Here is a 24,616-nt window from a genome sequence, read left to right as displayed (position 1 = left end):
AAAACCACACAATATTATCAGGTTTGTGGGACAGAAGTGTGTCAGAATGTTGTAAAATTTGTTTTACAAAATAGCTTTTGCCTGAATTTGAAGGACCTGCTAAAATACAAGAAAAAGGGTGTTGCAAACGCGTGTCCATTGTTAGTGTTATATTAGTAACCAAATGGTAGTGTCGTAAAATCGTGTGCTAACTTTCTTTTTGTATAAACACACTTTTGTGTTTTCCTTAATGGACGTGTCTCAATCTGCCAGTAGCGTTTGTTTCTGGTAATACACTGTTGCTCTACCACAAGTCTTTTTTGATTGTCTATGTTACAATTTAAAGGGTAGTCCAACACCAAGTCTTTTAAGCTTTCAAAATTGATTATATCTGTGTTAGCACTGTTCAAGGTTATCCCCTTTACTTTAAGATTTGTTTTTCCATTGCTCAGTTTATACCCATACGTCTTGGGGCCTGCAGAAACAAATTCTGTGATGTGTTCTCCGGTCGGTAGTTCACTAGTTAACTCCCCTAGATAATCACCCAGAGGTGGATTCCAGTCACCGTCCTTGCTCACAAATATTACAGAATCTGTGTCATGATAGAGGCACCTCTCTTGCAGACTGTCCAGTACTCTGTACAATTCAAGTCTGGCATATGCTGTAGTAAAACAAGCTATAAATATGTTAACATTTTTACTGGTTGTGTACCTCTCTTTTGCATATTTCCAACTAAGCATTGCTGTTTCATCATCTATGAAATCCAAAGAAGACACCTCATAGTATGGTAAAAAAGCATACCTGAAAAGCTCATCAGGGTCTGTCACAATGCATGTGTTTGGTAAATTAGTTCTTTGACCAAACTTACCCCACAGGGAATTTAGAAACAATTTAGAAATGTGTCTTTTTGCAGAGTTTACTGTGATATGATTTGGTCTTAATTCTACATCCTCTTTTTTTTTGTAATCTTGGATGTACTGTGTCTTTTTTTCATCATCAGTACACCATGCAGGGTAGCCAGAAGCTTCCTGTTTATCCCTGAGATGTAGTTTAATGTAGTTTTCAAACAGATTTTTTTTATAATTTTCAAAATGCCAAATCTCATAGATTTTAGAAATTTTATATCCTTTTTCCACAGCTAATTGTATTTCAATTGTACACCATGTGCCAGTCAGAGCGCGTTGTTCATCACTATGATCACACTGTGTCACGCTGTTATTGGTGGCACAGGTCAAGCAAAGTGGGAACATGAGCTTACCATTTAATTATAAAGGTAGGACCGGAAAAAATAAACCTCTAGGTGGAAGCATTTTTACTTTCGCCAAACCAAAATAAAAATTCATGTTCCTGAAATTCTCATAAATAATTCTTGGGTGTCCTACAGGGTAAGCTTTTGTCTTGTTCACAAAGGGGTACAAACTTGTAAAGTCATAGTAGTGGATACTTTCACCAGGTGCTGTTTTGTGGTACAGTTTAATCGCATTTGTGCGACCACCGTAAAGTGCATCTCTGGGGTCCAAGGGCTGTGGGAACTCGTTTTTAATAATAAAAGCTTGCAGCTCTTTGTCTTTGGCTAACATATCCAACCACTCGTGTTCCCACAGCACTCTGACCTCAAATCCGCACGACTGTAAAAAAAGCTTTTTAACAATGTATTTATTATACAGCTGACTGTATGTGGAGTCTGTTACCTCATTTGTATAATTTTCATTGTAACAAACAGGGCAGCCATGGTAAAAACAACCTTGAAATTCAAAAGCTGTAGGAACATTGTTTATTACAGCATAGCCATCCAAGCAGTATTTACCAACCTGCGCTCACCACCGCGTAAAGCATGTTGTATTGCAATACCCTCCTTATGTGCAACATACATCAACCACTGAATGGCTGGTGTAGAGTAGCGTTTTTGCGTTTTGTGATAATTATCACAAGGGAGTATTGCAATAGTGTGATTAGGTAAGAATTTGAATCTGTACATAGCCATACACACTGATGCTAATGTGGTGAGTTGAAACGGGTCAATACAGTTTATGTCTTCAATCAACTCACCATTTTTGTTAAATTTGATTGTTTCTGTCCAAGTCATGTCCATTACGCTTTCTCTAAAACACACACATGCAAGTCTTAAAACCTCAACATCTTGTTTACAGTAGATTTTAAGAGCAGTCTGAAAGTCAAATGTCTCATGCTTATTCTCTTCATACCACTTTAAAAATTCAGCTTTCTCATCGGGCATCATGTACTCAACACCATAGTGGTCTACACAGGGCATAGACCCTATATAGTTTTCATTTTGGACTGTGTTAAAAAAATGAGGAAAATGGCCTTTAGATTCTTTAAAACCTAGGGCTTTCGGCAGTTTGCTGAGTTTCATTGGTAGAAAATTTAGAGAATCTATAAAACGGATTTTTAAGTCAGGCACTGTGACACACAAGAGTTTACCACCTTGTGCCAACAACTTAATTGCTAATTTCTCTTTAATTAGCTGTTGAACCACTAAATAGGAATCATATCTACCACCGTTATGTGCTATAAATGTAACAGACTGGAATTTCGTTGTAACAAAATGGTTCACAAAATCCTTCAAACAATCAGACCCCTGAAACTCCCATGACTTTGAATCATCTAACTTTTTAGCATAAACGTAATTAGGTATATGAACACCTGTTTCCTGCATACATTCAAAATCATAAACAATGTAATCTGTCTCTTTTTTTGGTGGTTTGTATGGCGTCATGTAACAGAGATGTGTGTCAAAAATGTCAATTTCACCCTGGCATATGCTACATGTTGGGGGTGTACAGTCATGACCATCTTTCCTAACATATGCACAACACACGTCACAATACACTTTGGTATGACACTCTACCTTACCCTCTTGTGCTAAAGCATTATGCAAAGCCAAACACTCAACTGAGCGACAAACCAAACGACAACTAAGGCATCTACATATTTCAACTTTAACCTCAACACAATTCTGTCTGTGACATGTTCTGCAAAAATATTTACAAGAGTGATTATTCTTGTGGTGAAAAATAGAGTGGCAATACTGACAAAAATAATCATGACCTATAAAAGCTTTGATGTTTTTTATGCCGTAATAGTGCTCATTGTGATGCAAAACAAACAGCACTTTATCCTTACAGGGTCCATCAGTATAAAAATACTGCCAAGAACCCTGATTATGGTAAAGTATTTTAATAGTGACATTCAATAGCTTTTCAAAAGCCTGAATGTCACTAAAATTAACAAGATGTTCATCTGGTATGCACAGTGTTTTGTGCTATTAGTTCTGAATCAGTAATGTTACGATTTTCATCTAAAAGAGCTTTGAGACTAGCAGCCAAACACAAGTTAGAGTCATAGTTGTTAAAATTAAATAGCCAACGTCTTTTTGTGTTTATGAGTGAACTATATGTAGTTGAACGTATCTTCCTACGTTTCATAACACCACCAGCCCTGTTTCTAAGAATTATGATCACAAGTCTTAAACAACCACTACCTATACACTCGGCATTGCTTTGCAACAAACCAGATACATTGTTTAAAAAAGACTCAGCATCTAGACCATCCATGCCCTTTCTTAAGGAATATAAAGGCCTGTCAAATCCATCACCTTCAAATCTTAACTGAACTAGGTCACCAGGTCTTACTTCAGATTGCAAATTATGTAGAACTGTTTGTATAGCTTCATGCACGCCCTGAACTGCTGATTCAAACGATCTTAACTTATCTAGGTTTACAAACCTGAAATGCTCATAATACATAACAGCACCAAAACGATTAATGTTTCTTTGGTACCCATCTATGTGTTGTAAAATGACAGGTGGGTCACTTTGATGCTGTCCAGCATTATGTTGAAGCTCTTGCTCAGGGGGTGATTGGCAATCTACAGTTATTGATTGGTGGGGTAATTGTGTTTCTGATACAGGAGTTGTGCCCTGAGATACATGATACCTATCTGAGTTTTGTCTCATATTTAGTGCTTGGTTACCCAACTCCCTGGATAACATACTATGTTTTAGTCGGTCAACATGCCGTAATATCTTTATTGCTTTTCTGACAGCTCTATTTCTATACTGTCTTCTTAGCGACCACCGTCGCCCCCTACTACGTCGAATTCCCCTGCCAACCATGTCTAGTCAATTTGTCATGGGTGTCTGTTGAAAATATAGATTACTGGTCTTTAGAATACTGTTGATAGTCTCTAGAAGATTGTTAATGGTAATGTCTTTTTGAATGATAACTGCTTCTAAGCTCTCACACCTTGAACTACATATCCGTGGAGCCCCTACGCTTAAACATGTGTTCTTTTTTACTGTGTTTGTGATATCCTGCAGTGGAACAACAGGTTTTAAGATATTACCAGAATTTTTTACTATAGTTCTTTTTTTGTATTTTGAGCATTATTCTCACCACTAGGTTTTCTTTTAACACATGATTTCTTAGTTGTGTTTGTGTGTTGTGTTTTCTGTCCCAAACCTGGTAATTGTAGAGAATTCAAAGATTTTTTTGGATTGTTAGAAAAACCCTTGGCTCTGCAATGTGTGGGTACTGCTGTTGGAGACTTTTCATCATCATCAATGGTGGTTATGATGTCTTCTACAGCTATAGATTTTCTAGAAGCCACAGATGAAATGGGGTGTGTTTGTTTACTTCTGGAGCGTGATGAGACTAGTGGAAAAAAGATATAATTGTAAAGTATTGTGCTTTTAATTCTAAGTAAATACAAAATAACAAGAGACCCCAACAATTTGAACTCACCAGTAGTAGAGGCTTTTAGTGCTTGTTTTACACATTCATTGGGAACCTTATTTACTGGTTGCTTGTGAACTATTGCCGTAACGACTGTTGTTTTAGGTTTCAATGTTACATCTGTTAAAATAAAAATATATAATTTAAAAAAAAAAAAAAAAAAAAAAAAAAATAGGAATAGGTTTTAACGAACATCACTCATAGACTAACCACTTTTTGGTGCCTGTTGTATTTTATCACTCCCACAATCAGTAGGTCCATCAATTCTGTTAAAATTCAGCTGTCGTTTTAAATCTGTTTTACAAGGTCTCTTTGGTGTCTGCATCTCCAATCTGCTTACACAGGGACTTGTCAAATTAGTACGGTCAGGAAATATTTCATTAACATCTGCATTGTTGATTTTTGTAAAATCTGTTAAAATAGAGATTATAATCACTATTCACACTGAAAAGAAAACAGCTAATTAAACACATTTTCATTTCCACAGGCTTACCCATTTGTTCAACAGCATCTACAATTTCCAGCAATTCTGTATCAAATGTTACACCTGTTAAAATATATATATATATATATATATATTTATATTTAAACTTGAACAATTTCAGTTACAAATGTAAATAAATTAATTACTTACACTCAGAAAAAGGCACACTAAAATCATCATATATTCTCTGAATTTCTGCATCCTTAAAAAAATAAATAAAAAAATTATAGCTTTTAAGGATTTTGTGATGTAAACAACAGTAGGATATAGACACAAATACACAATATTAAAGACGTGTCACAAATTGCTAGTATTCTATACAGACTGTAACTAAAGGTATACCTCACTTTACAGCAATCATAGTGATATTGGGAGAAAATTCACTAGCTTCATTACTGTGGGATCTGTGTCTTAGTGCTATAGTCTGGCAAATTTTACTACAGTATTTGTCACTATTTTACAGCTACAGTATTTATTGAATGCTGTGCTGTGTTAGTGTTAAACTAAATATAGCACCATGTTAAACTAAATATACCACTATTGCACCCCTAATATACTGTATGTTAGTTAAAGTCTGTGTCTTAGTGCTATAGTCTGGCAAAAATTTTACTACAGTATTTGACACTATTTTACAGCTACAGTATTTATTGAATACTGTGCTGTGTTAGTGTTAAACTAAATATAGCACCATGTTAAACTAAATATAGCACTATTGCACCCCTAATATAATATAAAGGGATTATCTATCTTTAAAAAAACAATAACAAATGTATGCAAAACTGGGGAATGGGTAATAAAGCGATTATCTATCTTAAAAAAAAAAAAAAAATTCTATGGTAGACCGTCCCTTTAAGTATTATACCAATAACAAATAATTAAACAAAATAAAATTTAACAAAAGCCAAGTCATTCAGTTATTTAAAAACAGAAACAGAACATAAAAAATAAAACTGTAAATTTTAAAAACCTAAATATAAATAGAAATATAACAATATATTATAGATTAAAAATAAAGAAATAATTACCGTTTCATAGACTAGTGTTGGTTATGCAAAACTGGGGAATGCGTAATAAAGGGGTTATCTATCTTTAAAAACAATAACAATTCTATGGTAGACCGTCCCTTTAAGTATTACAACAATAACAAATAATTAAACAAAAAAAAAATATAACAAAAACCAAGTCATTCAGTTATTTTAAAACAGAATCAGAACATAAAAATAAAACTGTAAATTTTAAAAAAACATAAATATAAATAAAAATATAACAATATATTATAGATTAAAAATAAAGAAATAATTACCGTTTCATAGACTAGTGATGAAATGTTCATTTCAGTCTTCTCCATTCTTGGCAAATGTTGATGTAAGCAGTGTTTTGTTGCTCTGCTTATATAGACCCCAGCCCCCATGGTGTCTCACATCATGGGGCTGTCACAACTCTCAAAGGGAGGGGGGGGGGGGGATTTTTTTCTTTTTTTATTTTAACTTTTCTTTATTCTTGAATATTATGTTAATTTTATTTAATTATAATTGAGAAATAAAGAAGAACAATAATGAATGTATGTTTAACAATTTTTATTAAATGATTATTATAAACAATACAATAAAAAGAAAATATTTAATGTAACAGCTTTGATCACGTGAGTGTTTACGTCTGATTACAGCAAGGTCTGCATGTCTGGACATGTTCATTACATATAATTCTTGTACGCCATAATTGTTTACAATCCCTTAAAAAATAAGACACTATTTTATCATTTTTTTTTAAATCTGATGAAAAGTAGCTCAACACTTTATTAAACCTCATACCTTTAGCCATACAATGTATAAAAAATATACAATATTCACCACATACAATAGAAAACGTATCTTGTAACTGTTTATTCTGAAATACTATACGCTTTGCATTCCTTTTTAAGAAAATTAAAAATGATTTAGGAAATATGGGGTCTCCTGGTGGTATACCGTAAGAGTCAAAGAAATAGCCAGTCCTCTTATCATCAAAAAAAATGGAAACCCAATGTTCTCCAGCATTTGTATGGGGGTCAGTGTTAATAATAAAACATGCAGGATAGTTTGTTAATTTCTGCTTTGGCAGTAAATCACATGGAAATACGCCAACAAAAGTAGAACGTGCATATGGATCAGCTGCTAAAATTCTATTTATTTCCAATGTATTCATTTTTTTTTCTTTTTCTTTTATAAATAATCATACAAAACTTCTCGTCTTTGATTGATTTCAATAATGTTGTCAAAAACACTGTATACAATCATGTTAACAGTTCTCTCAAGTGCTCTTGAAAATCGAATCTCAGCTCTCAGATTTCCGCTACGTATAAGGGAATAATGAGATCCACTTTCTCCATCGGGTGTGAGATCAAAGGGAAAAAGGGTGTATCCATTTATATATTCATCTCTGTTAATTAGGATTGCAGAGCCACAATTCTGCTTTCCTGCAATGTTCACTAGAGAAATATATTCACGTACTGCATTTCCATTTTCAAAATCTGGTTGAAATGGCTTTGTTGGTATTTGCTCACCATCCAGATAGAGTGCAGCAAAATTTACATGGTTGTGTTTGAAACATAGTGGATTCTTGTCATAAGCTCCTGAGAAGGCATCATTGTCTACAAATCCTATAACCACAAGCTTTGGTAATTGTCCCAGAAATAAATTTTCTTGATTACATACACGGCTACCTGCAGCGATAGAATACACTTTCAGTCCGACTCTATCCAGAGCATATTTTGCATTTGCTGTTAGCAGGCCTTGCGCATGACCTATTCGCACTGCTGGTGATATTTGCACTCTTTTGACAAAAAGTGATGCATTCAAGATTTGTACTTTATACTGTTCTGCTTCTGCAGACATAAGACAAAATGCATCTTTATTTCTAGTAAGTTTTATTTTCAAATCAATTCCGTTTAACATTAACTTTTCTTGGAAAAACAGGTCACTGTGAAGATGACCTAGTAATTCAATAGTTTTACCCCTTTCTAACATGTGCGCTCTTTTGTTAAAACCTTGATTGTCTCCACCCAAGACACGTGTGTCATGGTGACCCGCTGTATCTTTATAAAACAGTCCACCTGTGAATTGCGTTGATAGTGTATCAGCACTATAATTAAGAATTGTTTCAATGTACCCACGGTAAGCGTAAAGATTATTTGATTGTGATACAAGTCTGTCTCCTAATGTGACATCCACTTGATTAAACAGTGTGGACAGTGGATAGTTGATGAGGCTGACTCGGGCCCCCTCAGGAGGTGGTGTATTGTCTTGTTTAACAATTTTGCATGTTATGAACAAAAGGGTGTTGTTCAGATCAAAATAATGATCTCCACTTCCAGCTATATAGAACTCTAAAGGTGCATTTTCAATAATTGCTGTCAGGGGTTGTATTTCCACATAGAGTGATTTTTCTATACTTGTTTGTGTAGGCTGTATTTGAAAGATATCCAATTCTGACTTGGCACATTCTAAGGATCCATTATGAATAAACGCCATAGCTTTTTTTTTTTTTTAATGACAACTGTGTGGTTATTAGAAGATGTCACCTGGTGAACGCCTTGGTGGCCTCTGTCTCTTTCTGCTTTTGCGTGCACGGTTTTTAATTATGTGTTGTGTTAACATTGGTGGAAAAGCAATATCATGCTTTCTTTTTGTTTTTCTCTTGTTAGCAATATACACAATGCCTGTTCCCTCTTGTGGACCATTATTCATTTTATTCATAACAGCTGAGGACACACGGCTCACCACATCCTTTGCTATACCCTGTGCTGCTGTTTTCATATGTGGTTTTACAATTTCAAACCCACGCCTAAACAAAGGTACTGCCATCCTGAATAAGTTCCTAAACACACCACCTATTCCACGGCCATACATGTATGAACTACCATGAAATCCAGGTAGGCCATTTCCTGCTTGTGTTCTGTAATAATTGCTGTATATGTCGGGGTCACCATAAACTTTCATTGCAACCATTTTATCTTTTTTAGAACAACTCTTTTTTACGTGGCCTAAAGTGTAGCTTAATGATCACCTTTCCGTACTTAAATGCCACGTTTTTATCCTGGTCGTTCTTTATCTCAATTGTAACACGGTCAAAATGATGTTTACTGACAGGCACATAGTCTGGATCGATATAACGATGCGTAATAATTTCGTTATTTCCACCCGTAATATCGACAGCGAGCAGCAATGGTACAAAGCTGTCACCTACACGCTGATGTTCTATGATGTCGGTGTAGATAAAAAGTGTGTAGAATCCTGCTTTTATATCACAATATATCTTTCCATTCTCATTCTTGACAGCCTGTGTGTTAACGTCATTTCTTAATCCGTAATTATTAAGTCCTAAGATATGAGTTAACTTTTCTGAAACCGTAATGATACTGCCACTACTACCTACTACTCGAACTGTCCGTGATAATTCATCGTACTTTAGCTTCACGTCAATACTTAAATTTTGAAGCGTGGATAATTTATCATTAATAGCTCTAACTATATCATTCATATCTTTATAATAACCAGGCTTCAAATGCACATAAGTGATTGGTTTGTTCTGCGTTGTTATAGTTATTTTGGAATCAGCCGCTTCAAGAAGATCAAAAGTGTGGGGGTACATAACCTCTCTTACGCCAACCTCCCATTCGCCTTTTAATGTAACAGGTTTAGCTAGCTTTGTTGTAAAACTAGAAATTTCATTGTTAGGGAACATATGATAGGAGGCGTTACTTAGTAGAGTTAAATAAAAAGAGGACTGCTCCATTATACTATAATGTAGTTAACTGACTTTTGGGTATCCAACTGTTGAATTTATTTGGGTAACCTCTCCACTTCACATAGCAGTATAGTTTTCTTCTAATATGTTTCTGTTTTAGAACCTTTTCAATTCTGTACACACGATTGTCATCATGTGATATTTTTTGAATTTCTTCAGTGTAGAAACTACCTTCAATAATTTCACCTGCTAAATCTTTCAGTTTATAAAGAGGTTTAGAACCACGTGTATTCACACCATCTATTACAAATATCTCGTCAGTAAAATTTTCTTCGTAACCTTTGGCGAAACAATTTTTAAACTTTGAAATCCTGACATGGTCACCAACTTTTAAAGCAGGCTTAATGTTCTTAGATTTTGAAGAAACACCATAAATATTTTTCCAAATGAGCAGTGAATTTTCCTGTGTCACGTTTACAGGTGAACAACGTATAGTCCTGTGATATGTATTGTTGTAGCTAAATATAAGAGCATTTAACACATCTATATATCTGTAGGTATTGTGGTATGTAAAATACCGCCACATTTTAGTTTTTAATGTACGATTAAAGCGTTCACAAATGGCTGCTTTAACAACATTGTTTGCTACAAAATGTTGAATTTTATATTTTTTAAATACTTTTTGGACAGTCACGTTTAAGAACTCCGTACCCTTATCAGTTTGAATCTTTAAAGGTATACGACGACCTTGAAAAATTTCTTGAAATCCCTTTGCAACGGATGAGCCTGTTTTATTAGACAAACAGACAACCCACGCATATTTAGAAAAACAGTCTATAACGGTGAGAATATACTTGATACCATCATTATATTTAGCAAATTCAATCATTGATACCAAGTCAGCCTGCCATTGAATATCTATAGACGCTGTATATATTTTGTTTCTTTCAAAAACACGTCTAACAGGCTTATGGAGTGAATAAGTATCTTGAGAATTTAAAAACGCTTGAGTTGTTGCTTTGCTAATATCATATTGATTAGCCACACGATACAGATTATGTACCCCTCCAAAAGACCCGGTTTTTAATGGATTTTAATACATATCTCTTAATACAACTTCATGGTTTTTATCCGGTGATCTCCCAAAATCAGACATTTTTTTTTTTCATATAGTTTAGCAAACTGTTAAAGCTGTAAATATTGACATGTGTTATCAATAGCCATTCACCAGGAAAGAAAACATGTCTAATCTGAAACAGAGGCTATTTAGTCTTTAAAAAAAAAGATGTAAACATTATCTTTTTGTCATCTGCACTGAACTGTGCCCTGTGGTCATTTTGACACAAGGATGAATGTTGAAATAAACATTTGACAGTATTTAACAAACCCTATCTAATTTTATACATGTGTTATCAATAGCCATTCACCAGGAAAGCATGATTTTGACACAAGGATGAATGTTGAAATAAACATTTGACAGTGTTTAACAAACCCTATCTAATTTTAGACATGTGTTATCAATAGCGATTCACCAGGAAAGAAAGCATGTCTAATCTGAAACAGAGGCTATTTAGTCTTAAAAAAAGATGTAAACATTATCTTTTTGTCACCTGCACTGACCTGTGTGACCTGTGGTCATTTTAAAGCATGGAGGAATGTTGAAATAAACATTTGACAGTGTTTAACAACCCTATCTAATTTTAGACATGTGTTGATCATAGCATTTCACAAAGAATGTGAAAAGAAGAAATAAAATTTATTTGCTTTTAATATTAAGTACATGTAGAATCAGTATAAATTTGATACAAGAAATTATACTAAAAAGAGGTGTGTCTATGTGGGAGGTTTTTTTTCAGTTGGGAGGGGTTGTGCAGGGGGAGAATGCTTCTGTGCAAGAGCTGTGTGATTAGCACACATTATCTACAGACATCAGATTTTGCAGGGAGAATACTTCTGTCTGTGTAAGAGATATGTGAATTAGCTCATATTTTCTCCAGCATGTATCAGACAAACTGCATGTTGAACACTTTTTAGATTCAAAAAGACTGTATAGCTTAACAACTTTTGGTTAATTAAGAAAGATACAAAATATCTTCTCTGTCTAATGATCGAGTCCCATTACGCAGAGAAGATATCTATTTTTATATCTTCTCTGCGTAATGCCCTCGGACATTACGCAGAGAAGATATTTTGTATCTTTTTTTTTCTTAATAGCCTTATTAGGAATACATTGAATTAAAATGTGTTCTGTTTTGTTTTTTGTTTTGTTTTAAATTTAAATGCATTGAAATGTTACAAAATATCAGTTAAATGATACATAAAACATTAACACAATACTATTTAAAATAAAATTATATTGTTTATTATTTTAACATTAAAATAAATGTTAAAATGCTCTTAAAAGAAGCCATTAAAGGGAATTATTTTAACATTAAAATAAATGTTAAAATGCTCTTAGAAGAAGCCATAAAAGGGGCGTAAAATATGGAAAATAGTGGGCGGGTAGGGTGGAAATATTGGGAGGAGAGTGGGCGGGGATCTGCATATAAAGGGGCGGGGATCTGCCTATAAAGGGGCGTGAATCTGCCTATAAAGGGGCGTGAATTTACCTATAAAGGGGCGGGGATTTGCCTATAAAGGGGCGTGGTTTGCATATAAAGGGGCGTGGTACCTGTCACATTAAGTTTGACGAGATATCCCTATTTGTACTACTCACTATTATGTTGTTAAAGATTATTACATTTTCCTATCATTTGTATTATTGGTTCAATACTAATGATAAATTATAGCTGACTTTATTTTATCCTAATTATACTTTTGGAGCACATCCAAAAATTGTATTCAGACTGTTATTTTTATCTAGTGTGCAAATATTTGTGTTTATTGTAAATCGTTCAGGTACCAATATCCCAAAACACATTCTTATTTTGTAGGGGACAAAATAACCTCACAGTTTAATGGGCCATTATAGAAAAAAAAAATTACATGTTTAATTTATTAGAGAATGTAATTTTAAGACTATCAACCCTTTAATGCTATATGATCAAGCCTCACAAAGGGTAAAACACAAAGGGTAGATTACAAGTGGCACACTATTTAGCACTCCTGCTCGAGCGTAAACCTTTTGTGCTCATCGCGTATAACATGTATTACAAGTTGAAGTATAAAGTTTGTGCTCAAGTGAAATCCAACGGGAACAAACTTTTCGACTTCGGATATCATGACTGTGCTAACACATTTTTTGGACTTCGGATATCATGACTGTGCTAACACATTCTCCACCTAGACTTTACTCATTGCACACACACTAACCCAACAGCTGTTATTAATATTTCACATTCCAATGCTCTTCACGTACAGGAAAATTGTATTTTTATTTTAAATACATATTTCTATATATACAGTGGATATAAAAAGTCTACACACCCCTGTTAAAATGTCAGGTTTCTGTGATGTAAAAAAAATGAGACAAAGATAAATCATTTCAGAACTTTTTCCACCTTTAATGTGACCTATAAACTGTACAATTCAATTGAAAAACAAACTGAAATCTTTTAGGTAAAGGGAAATAAAAATAAAAAAATAAAATAATATGGTTGCATAAGTGTGAACACCCTTTTATAACTTGGGATGTAGCTGTGTTCAGAATTAAGCAATCACATTCAAAATCATGTTAAATAGGAGTCAGTACACATCTGTCATCATTTAAAGTGCCTCTGATTAGCCCCAAATAAAGTTCAGCTGCTCTAGTTGGTCTTTCCTGACATTTTGTTAGTCGCATCCTACAACAAAAGCCATGGTCCGCAGAGAGCTTCTAAAGCATCAGAGGGATCTCATTGTTAAAAGGTATCAGTCAGGAGAAGGGTACAAAAGAATTTCCAAGGCATTAGATATACCATGGAACACAGTGAAGACAGTCATCATCAAGTGAAGAAAATATGGTGCAAGAGTGACATTACCAAGAACTGGATGTCCCTCCAAAATTGATGAAAAGACGATAAGAAAACTGGTCTGGGAGGCTGCCAAGAGGCCTACAGCAACATTAAAGGAGCTGCAGCAATATCTGGCAAGTACTGGCTGTGTGGTACATGTGACAACAATGGCCCGTATTCTTCATTTGTCTGGGCTATGGGGTAGAGTGACAAGACGGAAGCCTTTTCTTACAAAAAAAACATCCAAGCCAGGCTAAATTTTGCAAAAACACATCTGAAGTTTCCCAAAAGCATGTTGCAAAAGGTGTTCTGGTCTGATGAAACCAAAGTTAAACTTTTAAGCCATAATTCCAAAAGATATGTTTGGTGCAAAAACAACACTGCATATCACCAAAAGAACACCATACCCACAGTGAAGCATGGTGGTGTCAGCATCATGCTTTGGGGCTGTTTTTCTTCAGCTGGAACTGGGGCCTTAGTCAAGGTAGTGGGAATAATGAACAGTTCCAAATACCAGACAATATTGGAACAAAACCTTCAGGCTTCTGCTAGAAAGCTGAATATGAAGAGGAACTTCATCTTTCAGCATGACAAAGACCCAAAGCATACATCCAAATCAACAAAGGAATGGCTTCACTAGAAGAAGATTAAAGTTTTGGGATGGCCCAGCCAGAGCCCAGACCTGAATCCAATTCAAAATCTGTGGGGTGATCTGAAGAGGGCTGTGCACAGGAGATGCCCTCGCATTCTGACAGATTAAGGCCTAGATTTGGAGTTCGGCGGTAAAAGGGCTGTTAACGCTCCGCGGGCTTTTTTCTGGCCGCACCATAAAATTAACTCTGGTATCGAGAGTTCAAACAAATGCTGCGTTAGGCTCCAAAAAAGGAGCGTAGAGAATTTTTACCGCAAATGCAACTCTCGATACCAGAGTTGCTTACGGACGCGGCCGGCCTCAAAAACGTGCTCGTGCACGATTCTCCCATAGGAAACAATGGGACTGTTTGAGCTGAAAAAAAACCTAACACCTGCAAAAAAGCAGCGTTCAGCTCCTAACGCAGCCCCATTGTTTCCTATGGGGAAACACTTCCTACGTCTGCACCTAACACCCTAACATGTACCCCGAGTCTAAACACCCCTACCCTTACACTTATTAACCCCTAATCTGCCGCCCCCGCTATCGCTGACCCCTGCATATTTTTTTTAACCCCTAATCTGCCGCTCCGTAAACCGCCGCAACCTACGTTCTCCCTATGTACCCCTAATCTGCTACCCCTAACACCGCCGACCCCTATATTATATTTATTAACCCCTAACCTGCCCCCCTCAACGTCGCCGACACCTGCCTACACTTATTAACCCCTAATCTGCCGAGCGGACCTGAGCGCTACTATAATAAAGTTATTAACCCCTAATCCGCATCACTAACCCTATCATAAATAGTATTAACCCCTAATCTGCCCTCCCTAACATCGCCGACAGCTACCTTCAATTATTAACCCCTAATCTGCCGAGCGGACCTCACCGCTATTCTAATAAATGGATTAACCCCTAAAGCTAAGTCTAACCCTAACACTAACACCCCCCTAAGTTAAATATAATTTACATCTAACGAAATAAATTAACTCTTATTAAATAAATTATTCCTATTTAAAGCTAAATACTTACCTGTAAAATAAATCCTAATATAGCTACAATATAAATTATAATTATATTATAGCTATTTTAGGATTAATATTTATTTTACAGGCAACTTTGTAATTATTTTAACCAGGTACAATAGCTATTAAATAGTTAAGAACTATTTAATAGTTACCTAGTTAAAATAATAACAAATTTACCTGTAAAATAAATCCTAACCTAAGTTATAATTAAACCTAACACTACCCTATCAATAAAATAATTAAATAAACTACCTACAATTACCTACAATTAACCTAACACTACACTATCAATAAATTAATTAAACACAATTCCTACAAATAAATACAATTAAATAAACTAGCTAAAGTACAAAAAATAAAAAAGAACTAAGTTACAGAAAATAAAAAAATATTTACAAACATAAGAAAAATATTACAACAATTTTAAACTAATTACACCTACTCTAAGCCCCCTAATAAAATAACAAAGCCCCCCAAAATAAAAAATTCCCTACCCTATTCTAAATTAAAAAAGTTACAAGCTCTTTTACCTTACCAGCCCTGAACAGGGCCCTTTGCGGGGCATGCCCCAAGAATTTCAGCTCTTTTGCCTGTAAAAAAAACATACAATACCCCCCCCCGACATTACAACCCACCACCCACATACCCCTAATCTAACCCAAACCCCCCTTAAATAAACCTAACACTAAGCCCCTGAAGATCTTCCTACCTTGTCTTCACCATCCAGGTATCACCGATCCGTCCTGGCTCCAAGATCTTCATCCAACCCAAGCGGGGGTTGGCGATCCATAATCCGGTCCAGAAGAGGCTCCAAAGTCTTCCTCCTATCCGGCAAGAAGAGGACATCCGGACCGGCAAACATCTTCTCCAAGCGGCATCTTCGATCTTCTTCCATCCGGAGCGAAGCGGCAGGATCCTGAAGACATCCAGCGCGGAACATCCATCCGGACCGACGACTGAACGACGAATGACTGTTCCTTTAAGGGACGTCATCCAAGATGGCGTCCCTCGAATTCCGATTGGCTGATAGGATTCTATCAGCCAATCGGAATTAAGGTAGGAATTTTCTGATTGGCTGATGGAATCAGCCAATCAGAATCAAGTTCAATCCGATTGGCTGATCCAATCAGCCAATCAGATTGAGCTCGCATTCTATTGGCTGTTCCGATCAGCCAATAGAATGCGAGCTCAATCTGATTGGCTGATTGGATCGGCCAATCGGATTGAACTAGATTCTGATTGGCTGATTCCATCAGCCAATCAGAAAATTCCTACCTTAATTCCGATTGGCTGATAGAATCCTATCAGCCAATCGGAATTCGAGGGACGCCATCTTGGATGACGTCCCTTAAAGGAACAGTCATTCGTCGTTCAGTCGTCGGTCCGGATGGATGTTCCGCGCTGGATGTCTTCAGGATCCTGCCGCTTCGCTCCGGATGGAAGAAGATCGAAGATGCCGCTTGGAGAAGATGTTTGCCGGTCCGGATGTCCTCTTCTTGCCGGATAGGAGGAAGACTTTGGAGCCTCTTCTGGACCGGATTATGGATCGCCAACCCCCGCTTGGGTTGGATGAAGATCTTGGAGCCAGGACGGATCGGTGATACCTGGATGGTGAAGACAAGGTAGGAAGATCTTCAGGGGCTTAGTGTTAGGTTTATTTAAGGGGGGTTTGGGTTAGATTAGGGGTATGTGGGTGGTGGGTTGTAATGTTGGGGGGGGGGGGTATTGTATGTTTTTGTTTACAGGCAAAAGAGCTGAAATTCTTGGGGCATGCCCCGCAAAGGGCCCTGTTCAGGGCTGGTAAGGTAAAAGAGCTTGTAACTTTTTTAATTTAGAATAGGGTAGGGAATTTTTTATTTTGGGGGGCTTTGTTATTTTATTAGGGGGCTTAGAGTAGGTGTAATTAGTTTAAAATTGTTGTAATATTTTTCTTATGTTTGTAAATATTTTTTTATTTTCTGTAACTTAGTTCTTTTTTATTTTTTGTACTTTAGCTAGTTTATTTAATTGTATTTATTTGTAGGAATTGTGTTTAATTAATTTATTGATAGTGTAGTGTTAGGTTAATTGTAGGTAATTGTAGGTAGTTTATTTAATTATTTTATTGATAGGGTAGTGTTAGGTTTAATTATAACTTAGGTTAGGATTTATTTTACAGGTAAATTTGTTATTATTTTAACTAGGTAACTATTAAATAGTTCTTAACTATTTAATAGCTATTGTACCTGGTTAAAATAATTACAAAGTTGCCTGTAAAATAAATATTAATCCTAAAATAGCTATAATATAATTATAATTTATATTGTAGCTATATTAGGATTTATTTTACAGGTAAGTATTTAGCTTTAAATAGGAATAATTTATTTAATAAGAGTTAATTTATTTCGTTAGATGTAAATTATATTTAACTTAGGGGGGTGTTAGTGTTAGGGTTAGACTTAGCTTTAGGGGTTAATCCATTTATTAGAATAGCGGTGAGGTCCGCTCGGCAGATTAGGGGTTAATAATTGAAGGTAGCTGTCGGCGATGTTAGGGAGGGCAGATTAGGGGTTAATACTATTTATGATAGGGTTAGTGATGCGGATTAGGGGTTAATAACTTTATTATAGTAGCGCTCAGGTCCGCTCGGCAGATTAGGGGTTAATAAGTGTAGGCAGGTGTCGGCGACGTTGAGGGGGACAGATTAGGGGTTAATAAATATAATATAGGGGTCGGCGGTGTTAGGGGTAGCAGATTAGGGGTACATAGGGATAACGTAGGTGGCGGCGCTTTGCGGTCGGAAGATTAGGGGTTAATTATTTTAAGTAGCTGGCGGCGACGTTGTGGGGGGCAGGTTAGGGGTTAATAAATGTAATACAGGGGTCGGCGGGGTTAGGGGCAGCAGATTAGGGGTACATAAGTATAACGTAGGTGGCGGTCGGCAGATTAGGGGTTAAAAATTTTAATCGAGTGGCGGCGATGTGGGGGGAGCTCGGTTTAGGGGTACATAGGTAGTTTATGGGTGTTAGTGTACTTTAGGGTACAGTAGTTAAGAGCTTTATGAACCGGCGTTAGCCAGAAAGCTCTTAACTCCTGCTATTTTCAGGCGGCTGGAATCTTGTCGTTAGAGCTCTAACGCTCACTTCAGAAACGACTCTAAATACCAGCGTTAGAAAGATCCCATTGAAAAGATAGGCTACGCAAATGGCGTAGGGGGATCTGCGGTATGGAAAAGTCGCGGCTGAAAAGTGAGCGTTAGACCCTTTAATCACTGACTCCAAATACCAGCGGGCGGCCAAAACCAGCGTTAGGAGCCTCTAACGCTGGTTTTGACGGCTACCGCCGAACTCCAAATCTAGGCCTTAGAGTGTTTTTGCAAAGAAGAGTGGACAAATCTTGCCAAGTCAAGATGTGCCATGCTGAAAAACTCATACCCAAAAAGACTGAGTGCTGTAATAAAAATCAAAAGGTGCTTCAATAAAGTATTAGTTTAAGGGTGTTCACACTTATGCAACCATATTATTTTTTTTATTTTATTTTCCCTTTATCTAAAATACTTCAGTTTGTTTTTCAATTGAGTTGTACAGTTTATAGGGTCACATTAAAGGTGGAAAAAGTTCTGAAATGATTTATCTTTGTCTCATTTTTTTACATCACAAAAACCTGACATTTTAACAGGGGTGTGTAGACTTTTTATATCCTCTGTATCTGTACATATACATGCATGTGTATTCCTATAGATATATAGGTATAGATATCTATATTACATTAGCATTTCAGATATATATAAAAATATATATTTAATAATAAATAAAAAAATCTATGTGAAGAACATAGGAATGTAAAATGTGTAATGTGATTCGCGATTTAGATCTAACGCCGGTCGGGTTAGTGCAAATGAAAATGTAATTATCTTAAGGCCCGTTATTGAAATATTACATATCAAATATTTAAAAAAAAAAATAATTAGTAAAAATAATGAATTTCTATATATATGTAGGAGGGAGGAGAAAATACTACTTAAAAAGACAAATAAGGTGCAGCCCTTTAAAATAATATAAACACTATAACTATAGAAAAGATAAAAGTAACATATAGTACTGTCACCTTAAAGAAAGGGATAATTGCACTCAAAAATCTTTAGAGAATATATCTCATATTTATTAAATGCCTACAGCAAAATAAGTCATTGACTGAAAGTTATCTACAAAGATCTATAGTTGATAAATACCACACACATATCATATATATAAAAAACAATAACCATTGCAAAAAACCCTGCAAACAGAACAGAAGAAAGAGCCCTTATGGTAAAGATGTATAAAGGAGTACAGTCCTTCAAATGCGTGGCCGCAGCCAAACGGCTGTATCCAGGATAAGGTTATCTTACTAACACAGTCCCCAAAGTGGATCAAGCTGGCCAGCAAACTGATGGTTTACAGTATACCTATGAATAATACAGGCCTGTTTCAAACAAACCGCCTTTGAACTCCTCAGCATGGATCCTCCGATCTTGCGGAGTGACGTCACAGGTAGGAGTGCTGGCGTCCCAACACACCCCTCATCCGATTGGTCTGTTTTCTGATGCCTCAGCTGCGTAGACCATTCTGCCTGTCAGCAGCAGATAAACATAGACAAAGGCAAACTGTAGTTTAGCAGAGCCGATATACAGCGTAAATACAGATTTGGGGTTGTTGAGCCCAAAACTTTCCAATGTACACAGTTCTGTGTTAGCATGCTTAGCAGGGTATGTCCAATCCAACCTATTCAGATATCTCACGGATGTCCGGAAACTCCTCCTACTGGCACTCTTTAGAAACTGGAAAGTCCAAACATCTAGCGTAGGGTAAACTCATCCCAAGGTCCAGTATAAAACAGAGTCCATAAGCAGACTGTCGCAAATGGAACTACACACTTGGGGCGCGATCCGATATACTACATAGTTTTTAGTGCAAGCGTAGGAACCCGCGCCGCCCGTAATTTCTCCTTGCACATCGGGGTATTACATATACTGTGCAGTTAGATGCTCAACTGGCGTAAGTAGGACAAACTGGCTATCTTCCGAAAAGTGCGCAAATACACATTTTAGTCATCGCAAGTCACTTACGCCTGTATTTTGTCCACGTAAAGTCTCAATAAAGAGTAGATTTATGCAAATTAGGCTAACACTCATAAAAATGAACCGCGACTCCATCTACAAATGCGACACGTAATTACGCTATTCAAAAGTCATATATAAACCCATGCGCAGCCGCCATTTTCTTCAGTGTGTTTGGATGGTTCGTTGAGCTACAGCACACTACAGTGGAGGATTAGTCAGAGTAGAGAGAGAGACGCTTAGAGGAGTTAGTTAGGTCGCATTGTTGGTTGATTAAGCTTGTGCACTTAAACATATTTTTACATATTGCACACATATTGCATACATACATATACAAATACACCACACTTTTTTTTCAAACACCTCACACATTTTATTTCAATTTTACAGTGTGATAGGCTGAGTGTTTGGTTGTGATTGTGTGTGATTGAACTGGGAGTGAGTGTGAGTGTGTGTAGTGTGAGGATGGCAGGGAGAGGTAGGGCGGAGGGGAGAGGAGTGGCAGGGAGAGGAGTATTGTAGAGGACAGGAGGAGTAGTGGGGTCCCCATCAGGGAGTAAGTGGAGTGGGGAGAGGGAGAGCTAGAAGGGATGATGGGAGGGGAGATGCCCGAGAGCCCCAGAGACCAGGCACATCTAGAAGAGGGACATAGGGTGCACATGGGGACAGAAGGGGGGAGGAGGGAGAGGATAGGGAGGGACTCACACCAGGGACATCACAGGGAGCAAGCCAGGTGTCCACGGAGGATGAGAGGATGAGATGTCCAAACTTCTCATTCGATAAGAATGTTGCCCTAGTCCAGGCCATCATGGACAATCACAGTGCCCTCTTTGGCCAGGAGAAGGGCAAAGGCGTTGCCAAAAGGCAAATCTGTTGGTGCTCTACAAATAACCTATAATAATAATAATAATAATAATAAAACAGCATGGTTGGCGGTAGAGGATGCCGTCAACAGTATGGCCCCGCAAAGGAGGACTGTTGAGGGCCTTAAAAAGCGGTGGAATGACTGTAAGAGGCGGGTGAAAGAAAAGATGGGGCAGGAAGCTATTCACCAGAGGGGAACAGGCGGTGGTCCACCCCTGGACATAGAATACAACACCTGGCAGGAGATGATACACAGGTCCCTGAGTATCACAGCAGTCCATGGACTTCCAGGGGCTCGTGACTCAGGGGCTGCAACCACAGCACATCATGCTGGTGAGTAACATCCCACACACCTGGCCTACTAACACAAACATCTACAATTATATTTGACATTAATGCTACTTAACACAATGCAATTCATGATATGAGGTGGAATAGTGCAATACTAACATGTCTCAGAGTAACACAGGCCACAAGCCACATGTAGAGTTTTCAGTAAATGGACACTATAGCCATCACAATACTTTTAGCTCAAGAAAGCAGGTTCTGTGCCTACATCAGGCTAAAGTAAATTGTGTGACCATAGTGTCACTTAAAGAACACATTTTTTCCATCATTGACATGTACACATAACTATTGTATGAAACACATACCTGTATACCGCGCATATTAAAATTCCTAATATCACAAATCACAATGTGCACATGCATGTTATAGAGTTTGACATGAGAATCAGTATAGGCCCTAGCATGTATCAATGTACATTGTATGCCCACATGGACATATATATGACTGTACTAATCCCTCTCATCATTTGACTCCTCCACAGAACCTCCTGTCACGAGGATGCAAACAGGCATGCCGCCACCTCCACCACCACCACCAGTCATGGCTTTTACACACAGGCTATGTCACAAGAAGTGCCAACTGGACAGGCTGAGTGGTCACACACTGTAACATAATACCCCTTTAAGGGGAGGTTACCTAAATTGTGTATAAATTACGCTGGATACATCATACCAATGCTTGGTATTGTTGTATCCAGCCTGTATTACCCTCCTGTGAGCTTATCTTACTTGCTCTTTCTGGAATCAAGATTCCTCCTCTGTGGAAACCGGAGCCTCTATTTGCCTTTCTCACTCTGCTGAACCATCCGCTCTGGCCTGGGACCGGGTGACGTCACTCCTACGATCCGCACCTGCAGTGTCTCACAGCGCTCCTGTCAGCCGCCTCTGCAGCGTCTCTGCCTTGTGCTCTCTCTCCCCTCTAACAGATCCTGCCTTTTCAAACCGTGAGCTCTCTCTTCAAAATACCACTGTTTGCTGCTCTTGAACTGGTAAGCTGAGACTTATTATTTCAGTCCTGATTTTTTTTTACTCATACTTTCTTTAGTTGTTTATTCATTGCAATGAAAGTATTTATTTTTTGTAGTTATGTCTGACCAAATTGAACTACCAATTGCTGCCAGGGTTTAATAGTTCTACAATCTTTCATGATATTTGACTTATACATTAAATTCATAACAAATATATGTATAACTCAAAGCCATGAGTCATTACCTATATTTAAAAATGAAACACTCACTGAAGTTTTTACTTGGAAATCATACTTTCTACCTTATAGAAAATCTATTCATGAATTATGTTAACAAAAGACTTGATGATAATGGTATTACTAACAAACTGTCACACACCTGTTACACACACTGGTCATCAGTGGGACTATCAATCCACCCTGAGAGCTCCACCATCCTCTTCACTTGGGAGAGCTCCACCATCCTCTTCACTTGGAAGAGCTCCACCATCCTCTTCACTTGGAAGAGCTCTACCATCCTCTTCACTTGGAAGAGCTCCACCATCTGCAGAAGAACATATAGCTGAAAGTAATCAAGCAGCAACAGATGCAGCTGAAAATGTCCCACAAGCACCAGCAGATGCAGCTGAAAATGTCCCACAAGCACCAGCAGATGCAGCTGAACCTGCACTTCAAGCACCAGCAGATGCCGCTGAAAATGTCCCACAGGAACCAGCAGATGCAGCTGAAAATGTCCCACAGGACCCAGCAAATGCAGCTGAACCTGCACCTCAAGCACCTAGAAGCCCTGCTGCTCAAGAGCCTGTGGATGCATTGTATTCACCCCTGGGTGAGGAATACATTGCACTCCAGAGGAGGCTCATAGCAAGTACGGAGAACATACAAAGAGGCCAAGAGAGATTCTTCAGGAGCCAACAGAGGAGACAACAACGTAGCATAGAACTACAGAGGGACATTGCAGCATCGTTAAGTGAAAGTGTTCATAACCAATCACAGATGATGCAAATTCTGTCTGATATGCAGATGCAAATGGACAATAGATGGAGAGAACAAAATGAACTCTTGGGTGTGTTGGTTGAGCACTTTACATACCAGCAGGACACTGCCTCCAGCCTATCATCTGTGGCCAGCACACCAGCAGAAACAGAAGAATCTTCTCAAACCAGGAGAACAAGGCAATCTACTACAGCCACCTCAGCTCCCTCATCCAAGAAGCCAAAAAATAAATAAATATTCTTATAGTTCACCATAAATCTTGTCCTCTGTTATTTACCATATAATTGTCATCCACATCCATGTGAGGTGTGTTTTAGTACACTAATATTGTTAAAACATATAATAAGGCCTGTGTGGAAATGGCCCAAAAAAGGTAATATTATCCTGTTTATAACATATTCTTGTACTATAACTCACATCCACAATAGTTGTTTCTGAAGGGTACATATAGTAATATTCACTTCTAAGATGTAAATCAATGTATCTCACATCCAATATAAATTTACACATTGGTATATATAGTAGTGATGTTACTGATAGGGTGGGCATTATCAGGTGTTTTAAGGCTGCAGGTGAGAGGTTGTGGTGTCTGTGATTTGTTTGACCCAATTGCAAAGAGGCAACCTTCAAGAAGGTCTTAGAAATTATCATATGAGCCATCCTAGGTTTTGCTTTCAACTAAGAATACCAAGAGAACAAAGCAAGTGTTATAATTAAATATGAAAGTAGTTTGAAATAACATGCCCTATTTAAAAGAAGAAGGTTTTCTTTGGACTTGACTGTCTCTTTATATATTTTGGCATCAGTGCCAAGCTGTGTTAGCATTAGA

General features: G+C 37.3%; 1 protein-coding gene and 1 long non-coding RNA gene across 2 annotated transcripts; both read right to left on the bottom strand.

The window, feature by feature from the left end:
* Window positions 1-4,377: 4,377 nt before the first annotated feature.
* Window positions 4,378-4,973, bottom strand: LOC128659431 (uncharacterized). Its single transcript, XR_008402380.1, has 3 exons — window positions 4,945-4,973; window positions 4,744-4,854; window positions 4,378-4,653 (listed from the first exon to the last, which is right to left on the bottom strand). It is a non-coding gene; the product is annotated as an uncharacterized LOC128659431 (long non-coding RNA).
* Window positions 4,974-7,419: 2,446 nt separating this feature from the next.
* On the bottom strand, window positions 7,420-8,727 carry LOC128661556 (uncharacterized protein F54H12.2-like). The gene has a single exon (XM_053715799.1). It carries the CDS (start codon window positions 8,725-8,727, stop codon window positions 7,420-7,422), a length of 1,308 nt encoding a protein of 435 aa, XP_053571774.1.
* Between the last annotated feature and the right edge of the window lie 15,889 nt (window positions 8,728-24,616).

Source organism: Bombina bombina, chromosome 5 (genome assembly GCF_027579735.1).
Source record: "Bombina bombina isolate aBomBom1 chromosome 5, aBomBom1.pri, whole genome shotgun sequence".
In the NCBI taxonomy this organism is placed as follows: domain Eukaryota; kingdom Metazoa; phylum Chordata; class Amphibia; order Anura; family Bombinatoridae; genus Bombina; species Bombina bombina.
This window is presented reverse-complemented; position numbering and strand designations above follow the sequence as displayed.